Raw genomic sequence first — 11,099 nt, forward strand, 5'->3', positions numbered from 1 at the left:
TTTTTTTTTTTTTTTTTTTTTTTGTCTTAAAATCTTAAAAGGTTTTTATTCTTTTTGTTTTAGGGATCTCTGACTTAAGATTAACTAAGATAAGAACTCTATTATTGATTTTGATTGTTGCCTCTCCATATTAAGCTTGAGATCATCTTTGGTGGGTTGTAAGGTGTATCAGCTCCCTTCTTCCCACCTTCGATTGCCCTTTGGGGAAGACTAAAAGTTGGGTTTTCTAGGTTATCTAGGATCTTGTGGTGGAAAAGGTTTAGAAAAGGTTGTTAACTTGAAAAAGTTCTGGTTCTTTAAAGGAGGCTTACTCGTATCAAGTGTCCTAGTTGTACACCTTAAACCATGGATTTTCTGTGACCCAACTGACTTGCCTCTAATTATGCCAAGTCATCCGGCTTGACCTTGCCTCTATTCGGGGCCAAGGTCTCTCATATGCAACATCGCATCTCATATTCTCATTTTGGTTCCCAATTAACACGACCTTTATGTCATGATGTCATCCCAAGTCTCAGGATTTCATCGGCCATCATAGCTTGCTCAGTCATGCCCATCGAAAACGTGCCCATGAGTCGTTCATAATGTGCCCATGTATCGTCCATGCCACATCATTTACGGACTCCGTACCGGATGGCGGGTGCAGATATTGTAATGGTCTAAACCCACCGCTAGTAGATATTGTTTCTTTGGCCTTTTCCTTTTGGGTTTCTCATCAAGGTTTTTAAAACGTGTCTGTTAGGGAGAGGTTTCCACACCATTATAAAGAATGTTTCGTTCTCCTCCCCAACCGACGTGGGATCTCATAATCCACCCATCTTTGGGGCCAGTTTCCTTGCTGGCACTTGTTCCCCTCTTCAATTGATGTGAGATCTCACAATCCACTCTCCTTCGGGGCCCATCATCCTTGCTAGCATTCGTTCCTCTCTCCAATTGATGTGGGTTCTCACAATTCACTCCTCTTCAGGCCCCAACATCCTCGCTGGCACACCGCCCAGTGTCCACCCCCTTCACGACTCAGCGTTCTCGCTGGTACACCGCCTGGTGTCTAGCTCTGATACCATTTGTAAGGGCCCTAGATTTCTACTAACCTAAAGTCGCTGCCATCCTCATGACATCATCTCATGGGTAGAAATAAGTGTTTAAAACATCATAAAAGATTGTCATGGATTTACATGTTTGAAAAGGGTCTTGAAAGTAGCATGATGAAATATTAAATAAAACAAAGTAAATAATAAGCATGTGTCATAGTCGACTTGTGATGCCATCATCAACCATATAGGGGTCATTTGCCTTTACTTGAAAAATAGGAGTAGCACATGGTTTGAGTGTTTTATGAAATACTCAGTAAGTGAATCTACTACTGGGGTCAAAGAATACAAACATGCAACTCATGATTAGGGACCTATCGTTAAAATCATAATAGAGGTGGTTTCCAATCCGAACTAAATTAGATGTATACTTCCCTAGACACGACCCACACGTGTGAGCGTGAGTCCCTAGGTGGTTCGCACCCCCTGGACCCATCATAGTTGGGCTAGTTATCCGTAGTCGGGCGTCCAACCCTCGAATATCATGCAAGACATGATCATCATCATCATAGTGTACGAGTTCGTACCCATCATCATAAATGAGGAAGTAACCCGATGTATATGAACACACAATCTGCATGAGGTTCCTATAGTTATCATCTTAAATCATTCTTACGACACAATCTTATACATCATTCGCATATTACTCTAGGTAACATGCATGCATTGACCTTTATACGTTTATTATCATTAACATCATTTAAGGTTGTGTTTTAGAAAATTGTTCATCATAATGTATCAGAGCATGTACATGCACATTATCTTAACATGGAATATCATCATATTAAGTCATATCATCATCATGCAACTTACATCATCATGTTATCATGCATTATCATGTTATCATGCATTATCATGTCATCATATCATCACATCATTATATCGTCATGTTGTCATCCTCATATCATCGTCATCACATCATCATACCATCGTCATCACATCATCATATAACGTCATCACATCATCATATAACGTCATCACATCATCATACCATCGTCATCACATCATCATATAACGTCATCACATCATCATATAACGTCATCACATCATCGTATCATCATATAACATAAAGCATAAATGATACGTGAAAGGGCCACTTGGCACGTGTCATGATACATAAGGCGAGTCTTTCAACTGAGCAATAGTAAGGCCACTTACTTTGTTGGCCTAGGCCAAAGCTACTACGACTCGTTGATGTTGCTTAACGCTACTCTCTGAAATTTAATTACGCCTAAGGAATCCAACAATCATAAATTAGAATTCTATTGTGTAATTGGCCTACCTAATTTTGCATAAAATAATTTAAACTTACTCCTAATTATTTAAACTAGCTAAGCCTAATTTTTACTCGTCACAATTTAAACTAACTAAACCTAATTATGCCTAAATAATTTAAACTTGACCCCAAAAATTTAAACTAGCTAAAAGTAGTCATACTAACCTCGGACCCAAGTCGGATCAACCGAAATGCCAGCCTTGAATCGTTAGAAAGTGTATTCTCCGACTAGTTTCGAACCGTTCAAGTGGGATGATAAAATGAAATGAGGGACCTCCCTTTTATAGTAGAGGTGAATTTCCCATTTCTCAACTTAACAATGTGGGACAATTTCCTTTTTTTTTTTTTACAACCATTACATTATTTACCCCTAAAAAGGACTTTCGAATGTAAAAGGTTTGTTCAAATGTTTCGTGTTGGACTCAGTCAATTCATACAAGCACAACTCGCACGTACAATCAATCGAGCTTTCAGAAGTCAAGGAATTTGCTAGCCTCAACCATAGTATAAACATGTGTTGGATGATATATGAAAGTTAGTAAGGTCTAATGATTTTATGAATAGATAACTAATTAAAGTACTAAGACAACTCTAACAGCAACGATCCTGCCTCATATTTACGAAAGAAACATGAGATTGTTTGCCTCGTCCTTAAGTTGGATAACTTGACTCACATCGTAGATTACGAGTCCTTATAGGTAGATGATGACCTAAGTTACGAGAAAAGACCAATAATAATTTTAGCTTGGGAAGTAAGGTCTTCTGCACTAGGAAAATCGTCTTTACAACAAAACCATCAAGCGGAAGAAACTATGGGAAAACAAAGGGAAGAGATGAGGGAGAAATATCCCGAGTAATTTTAAGATTGAGACACTTTCGAGAACGAAAGTTCCTGTATGATGTAATAACCTAAAAATTAAAAAGAAATGGAAATTATCTCACATTGCTTAAGTTGAGAAGTGGGGAGTTAGCCTCTACTATGAAAGGGAGATTCCTCACTTCATTTTATCATCTTACTTGAACGGTTTGAAGCCAATTGGAGAATACACTTTTTGACGACTCAAGGCCGGTATTTTGGTTGATCCGACTTGGGTCTGATACGTTCGGACCCTTTCCTTCTAGTTTCAACTCTTTGGAAGCGTTTAAGGTTAATATGACTCCTTTTTAGCAGTTTAAATTTTTGGAGTCAAGTATAAATTATTTATGCATAATTAGACCTAGTTACTTTAAATTATTAGGAGCAAGTTTAAATTATTTTATGTAAAATTAGGTTGAGTCAATTCCCAATAACATTCTAATGTATGATTGTTACACTCATTAAACAGAATTAAATTTCAGAGAGCAGCATTAAGCTAACATCAAAGAGTAGTTTTGGCTTAGGCCAACCAAGTAAATGGTCTTACTATCGGCTTGGTGAGAAGACTCGCCTTATGTATGACGACACATGCAAGGGTTCACGTGTCATTTATGCTTTATATTATATGATGATGTAATGATGTTGCATGATGATATGACGATGTTATATGACGATGTTATACGACGATGTTATATGATGATGTGATGATGTTATATGATGGTGTGATGTTGTTATATGATGGTGTGATGTTGTTATATGATGATATGAGATGATGACATGATATGGTAATGATGCATGATGATGTAAGATGCTTGATGATGTGATGATGCTATATAATAATGTTATATGATGATATGATGATGAAGATATGATGATGTGAGATGCATGATGATGATATGTTATATTAAGATGATGTGCATGTACTAAATGTCATGATACATTACGATGAAGAGTTTTCTAATATTCAACCCTAAATGATGTTAACAATGATGAACGTATGAAGACAATGCACGCATGTTACCTAGAGTAATATGTGAATGATGTATAGAGTTGTATCATAAGAACTATTTAAAATGAAAACTATAAGGACCTCATGCATATTGTGTGTTCATATACATTGGGTTATTTTTCCACTTATGACGATGAATACGCGTACACTATGATGATGATCATCATCATGCTTTGCATGATATTAGGGGATTTGCTGACCTCTTGACAACTAGTCCGACTATGATGGGTTCAAGGGGAGTGTGAACCGCCTGGGGACTCACGTTCGCACGTGTGGGTCGTTGTAGGGAAGTACTACACATCCAATTTTGTCTAGATTAGAGGCCATCTCTATGTTAGTTTTAACGATAGGTCCCTAATCATGAGTTAGGCAAAGAATTCCTGTATAGATGACTACGACATCGCAAGTAAAGACCACACATGCATAGGATAGTTGTACTTAAATTTTTAGATAATAGGTTAGTATAAGACATTTTTCAATTTTAATATTTACTTTATTTTATTTAATATTTCGTCACGTCGCTTTAAAGTCTATTTTCAAATATGTAAGTCCATGGCAATGTTTTACGACGTTTTAAATACTTATTTTCGCACATGAGATGATGTTATGATGATAGTAGCAACTTTAGGTTAGTAGAAATTTAGGGTCGTTACATATACCAACCTCCAATACATGGGCTAGGGTACAACTTCGACGTAATGAGATTTTTCTAGCTAAGTGATTGTGGGCTTCTTCATGGAGTCTTAACCTGCTGTTGTCTAAGGTGACTGTGAGTAGATACGATCTCATCCTTTTGAGTAGGATGCAAGTGGTGGCCAGAGAGGCCTTGGCAAAAATCTTTGGAAATGGTATCTCTTCTTTTCCTTTCTTTCTCAGGTTCAAATTTCAAAGGTTAAGGTGTTTGTGTGGCAGGTTTGACATGGGAGAGTTAATATCATTGATCGTGTTCAAAGACACTCTTTCTATGTTTTGTTTCCACAAGGATGCACTCTTCCTAAGCATATTAAATATATGTCTGGAAAATGTATTGATTTTTTAAGACATTTAGATTCCGACCAAGGTCACATTACATATACGTATGTATACATTAATGAATAAGATTAAATTACTTTCTTTGTTTGACATAAGCATATTAAACTAGGACACTTTCTGTTCTTGCTAATTTATGTACTAGGTCGAATTCTTTATTTTAATGCTGTTTTTCTGTCTTTTTTGGTTGTGAGATCTCACGTCGGTTGAAGAGGGGAACAAAGCATTCCTTATAAGGGTGTGGAAACCTCTCCCTAACAGACGCGTTTTAAAACCGTGAGGCTGACGACGATACGTAACGGGCCAAAGCGGATAATATCTACTAGCGGTGGGCTTGGGCTGTTACAAATGGTATTAAAGTCAGTCACCGAATAGTGCGAGACACTAGTCGGAGTAGGGCTAGATTCTCTCCATAGTGGACGCGTTTGAGAATCGTGAGGTTGACGACAATACGTAACGGCCCAAAGAGGACAGTATCTACTAGCGGTGGGCTTGGGCTGATACAAATGGTATCAGAGCCAGTCACCGGATGGTGCGAGACACTTGTCGGAGTAGGGCTAGACCCTCTCCATAGTAGACGCGTTTTAAAACCGTGAGGTTGACGGCAATACGTAATTGGCCTAAGCGGACAATATCTACTAGCGGTGGCTTGGGCTGTTACAAATGGTATCAGAGCCAGTCATCGGACGGTGCAAGACACTTGTCGAAGTAGGGCTATACCCTTTTCACAGTAGATGCGTTTTAAAATCGTGAGGCTGATGACGATACGTAACAAGCCAAAGTGGACAATATCTACTAGCAGTGGGCTTGAACGGTTACAAATGGTATCAGAATAAGTCATCGGACGGTGCGAGACACTTGTCGGAGTAGGGCTAAACCCTCTCTATGGTAGACGCGTTTTAAAATCGTGAGGCTGATGACAATACATAACCGGCCCAAGGAGGACAATATCCGCTAGCGGTAAGCTTGGGCCGTTACAATAATCCTCTTAATCAAGCCCTTGGTAGCGTGAAGTCTTTGACTTCACTAATTTTCTTTTTTCTAGGATACACTAGATATTAACATTAGAATCTTCTAGCGATTAAGTTTTAACTTGAATTGCCCTCCTCTGGTGCAGGTATGACTATTATTCGTTTTCTATCATTCCAGCCGTTGGAGAGCTAGTTGCTGGTGACCGGGAATCCTATCAATACTTGGTTGAAAGCATCCGTCGATTTCCCCCACAGGTGATAGTCCTTTGAAGTTGTGAAAAGTAACAATCATATCAGTATGCGCTGTTTAACAATTTCAAGAATACCTTCAATTATTATTAATTAAGCATGGCATTACTATAATTTTGTTTTGAGGCACTGATACTCCAATACACAAATTTTGTTTTTTTTTTTTTTTTTCCTTGCGCCTTGCACTTGAGTTCCAAATGACTTTTGTGCTTTAGTGTGACTCTAGCCTTGAGAAGCTCTGCAGCTTTACGTGGTTGTCAGCTTCTGATTGGACATCATTTGACTTGCTAAGTCGATCATGAAAAATTATTATAATCATTCCAGTGTTTTGTTTCTAGTTAACTTTTGGAAAGGGTGGGATATGTCATTATTATTATTTAGTTATCTAGGCACTGAATCAGTAACTGGTAGGTACGTTCACTTTGGCGATAGGATTAGTTTGTTCATACTAGTTTCCATGACGAACCTTTGGCTTTTATGATAAAGATTACGAAGAGTTATTATAATCATTCGAGTCTTTTGTTTCTGATAAACTTTCCCAAAGGCAAAAGGGTACGATATGTTCCTCTTATTATTTGGTTATCTGAGCAAACTATGTTCACTTTGGCGATAGGATGAGTTAGTTCATACTAGTTTCCATGACAACCCCTAGCTTTTATGATAAAGATCTTGAAGAATTATTATAATCATTTCAGTCTTTTGTTTCTGATAAACTTTTTGATAGGCAAAAAGGGTGGAATATGTCACTGCTATTATTTAGTTACTGAGCACTGAATCAGTAACTGGTAGCTGTGCTCACTTTGGCGATAGGATTAGTGTGGTCATACTAGTTTCCATGACCAACCTCGGTTTTAAAATGATAAAGATCATGTATTATCATAATCTTTCAGTCTTGTTTCTGGTAAACATTCCCAAAGGCCAAAAGGGTGGGGGATATGTTCTATTATTATTTGGTTATCTGAGCACTGAATCAGTAACGGGTAGCTATACTCACTTTAGCAATAGGATTAGTTTGTTCATACCAGTTTCCATGACCAACTTCTGGCTTTTACGATAACGATCATGAAGAGTTATTATAATCATTCCAAGTCTTGTGTTTCTGGTAAACTTTCCCAAAGGTAAAAGGGTGGGATATGTTACTATTATTATTTAGTTATCTCATCACTGAATCAGTAACTGGTAACTATGCTCACTTTGGCGATAGGATTAGTTTGTTCATACTAGTTTTCATGACCAACCCCTAGCTTTTATGATAAAGATCATGAAGAGTTATTATAATCATTCAAGTCTTGTTTCTGATAAACTTTCCTAAATACACAAGGGTGGGATATGTCCCTCTTATTATTTGGTTATCTGAGCATTGAATTAGTAACGGTAGCTACGTTCACTTTGACAATAGCTTTAGTTTGTTCATATTAGTTTCCCCTACTGTTTTCCTTATTAATGATTTGGTGGGATGCAGGAGAAATTTGCTTCCATGATCGTCGATGCAGGCTTCGAGAAGGTCGAGTACGAAAATCTAGTTGGAGGAGTGGTTGCTATCCATTCAGGCTTGAAACTCTAGAACCAGCTTTTGCATCCACTTGTAACTTCATAACCAAGAGGTTGCTTCACTTTAGCTATTTCTTAATTCATGGTAAAAATGTCCCCAGATGTTCCCCTACTCTTTCCCCCCAAGTTTAGTTATTTTTACTACGGGAAAATGTTTTTATTTTACCCCTGTAATTAGTTTAATATGTTAGTTTATCAAATTAAGGAGTAAAATGACCATCGCTTCAAAAGTGGGAGCGAAATGAAAAGTTATCGGTGAACTATATAGAAAATATTCTTGAACTTTGATATTTTGGAACGCTTTTGAAAGTTCAGTATTTTTGAAACTCACCTTATTCTGCTTACAGTTTATGTTATTGTACACATTCTGCTTCAATTTACACATTCCCCTTCAATTCTATTTGAATTGTTTTTGTCTAAAATAAAAATTCTTTTATTCGATCATCGATTCTTAATATATTCCTTTGTTCGGTACTTTTTTTTGTCAATTGAATTGAATCTATTACATTTTTGTTCATATTGAAATGAATCGGAACTGATAAGGAATTGGTGTAAAATATATTAATAAGAGTAATTTTTTTAAAAAGTTGTATATATACGATGAATGAGAAGTTAGTCATGGCAAATGGTCTATAAAATATAAATAAACAGTTTTTGTCCACGACAAGAACTTTTACATCTTTTTCAAAAATAAGTTAAAATGATACTTTTGAAAGTTTATGGACGTTTTTTAAACTTATGCTAACAATCTGTTTATATACCTACCGTAAGAGTATTTTTTAACTTTTTTAAAAAAAATTTAAAGGTATTTTTGAAAGATTTTTTAAAAAAAAAAAAATTAAAGATATCAATGAAACTTTCGAAAATTCAAAGACATTTTTTTAACACTTACGAAAGCTCGAAGGTTCTTTTGAGATAAAACATTAACGGTTTACCTGCAAAACTAAAAAAAAAAAAAAAGTTAAGTTTAAGAGTATTTCTTTTAATTTTTTTATATATAATTTCAAGAGTATTATTCAAACTTTTCAATCTTCACTCGTATTTTTTAGATAAAATATCAACTTTACCGACATTTTTATTAATTTAACCTAAAATTAAAATAAAAAAATTTGAATGAATGACATGTTTGTGGTACATATTATATACAAATCATTATGAGAAGAAGGATTCTGTATCTAATACTTCAAATATTATATACCCAACTTATAATTATTAAAATAAATAAACATTTCTTGGCTACTCCGTTACATTATTAAAAAAATAAAATACAAATTTAAATGTTTAAAAATAGAATGAGTTTGAATATAATTAGAAATAGAATTGTCTTTTTTATGTTTTTTTTTTCTTTTTCTAACTTTATTATTTAAATATAAAATAATTTAAACTAATGCGTCCATTATAAAATGAATAATATTTGTTTTTATTTTTCTTTAAGAAATATTTATAAAATAATATTAAATTAAATAAATGAATATAATATTGGATCGTGTAAACAGCTGACCAAGGAAAAGGATGCCAATAATTAATATATATATATAATTTAAATTAGAAAATAATATGTTGTTTTAATAATAATAGTAATAATAAATCTCCACATAATATTAATCCAAACTTTAAGGGTATTTTTGACATTCCAAAAAGTTGTGGGGACTCTAACATGATCGTTGAAAAAAAAAAAAAAAAAGTAATTGACACTGATAATAAACGGCTCATCTCGTCGTGACATTCTCTTGAATTCTCAAAACTTTTGTCACTCTATCCTTGCAAGAGCAAAGAACTCATCATTGTCTCGACTATGCTATTGGAGGCTCTGGAGAAGTCGTAATAGGAGAGTACTCATTTTGGGGTGGACTTACTATTTACATGTTTTTAGAAGTTATCTGATTTGCACTTAGCTACCCAACATTTACTGTGGATACGATAACTGATACACCAGAGGTGCGTCCTTCCCGATCTTCTTGTACTAAGAAAAAGAAGAAAAAAAATGAGAGTGATACAAATTTATCACAATTACATAAAAATTATAATTTAGATTGCATTTTAAATTTATGAATATTTTTATTAATTTAGCGTAAATATAAAATAAATGAATTAAATGTGAGATTATAATTTAAAAAAAAAAAGGTGTGAAAAGTAGATAGAAGAAATTAATGATTTTAAAAACCGCGTGTTGAGGTGTAATGAAACTTAACACACGTGTCGCTTCATTGATATGCATGAAAAAAACAAAAAAGAAACTAAAATGTGATTTTAAATCAAAATTACATTTTAAATTTTGAAATAATAGCAAGAGACCTTTTTTGGACCTATTTTGTTGGGATTTATCAAATTTAAATAATTTAATCTCTTAAATGAATCTTTGGATTGGTTGGATTATTGGGTCGAACAAGTTTACAATCGATTGAAATTTCAGTTGGATTGAATTGGATTTAAATTATTATTTTTTTATTTAATTATCTTTTAAAAAAAATTCTATCTTATAATCAAAATTTCGTAAAATTTAAATATCAAATATTTACAAAGTTATAATGCATCACTAACGGTGAGATCCTGTGAGATCCCAAAATTGATTGGAGAGGAAAACTAAACCTTCTTTGTACCTCTCACTAGCATACGCATTTTAAAACATTGAGGGGAAACTCAAAAGGAAAAAGCCAAAGAGGACAATATGTACGGGAAGTGAACTTGAGCTGTTATACTAATCATGGTTATAAATTCAACCTTTATAGTTCAGCTGGTTCAGATTATCAAATCATAGGAATGTTGTTATTGGACCTAAATTTAAATAAATCGGGCAATTATAGCATAATTACGCTCATACTTCCACGTAAAAATCTCATGAATTAAAGTTTTGGCACAAAATAAGTTTAGAATGGAATATATTTTCCAATATTCATAAATTTTAATTAAAAAAAAAAACTAGCTCAAATGTCTTTTTCTTATAAAAGTAAAATAAGAAAAAATAAAATAAAATTATAGGGACTATAAATAAATAAATAAATAAATAGGTAGTTTTGCCAGAAAGGGCATTAAAAATCAAAATTCTCAACCACACGGCGCCTCAGTCAAA

The 11,099-nt window shown here is 34.4% G+C and overlaps 1 protein-coding gene across 2 annotated transcripts in view; it reads left to right on the forward strand.

The window, feature by feature from the left end:
- The window catches only part of LOC111464951 (2-methoxy-6-polyprenyl-1,4-benzoquinol methylase, mitochondrial-like), an 18,076-nt gene extending 9,847 nt beyond the window's left edge, over nt 1-8,229 (forward strand). For both annotated transcript variants that reach the window (XM_023109240.1, XM_023109241.1), the window contains 2 exons: nt 6,376-6,484; nt 7,941-8,229. In XM_023109240.1, the coding sequence (XP_022965008.1) occupies nt 6,376-6,484; nt 7,941-8,042 (211 nt within the window). In that variant the 3' untranslated portion in view covers nt 8,043-8,229. The remainder of the gene's footprint in view (nt 1-6,375; nt 6,485-7,940) is intronic.
- Nucleotides 8,230-11,099: the final 2,870 nt, after the last annotated feature.

This window comes from Cucurbita moschata, unplaced genomic scaffold, assembly GCF_002738365.1.
Source record: "Cucurbita moschata cultivar Rifu unplaced genomic scaffold, Cmos_1.0 Cmo_Scf00031, whole genome shotgun sequence".
Lineage (NCBI taxonomy): Eukaryota > Viridiplantae > Streptophyta > Magnoliopsida > Cucurbitales > Cucurbitaceae > Cucurbita > Cucurbita moschata.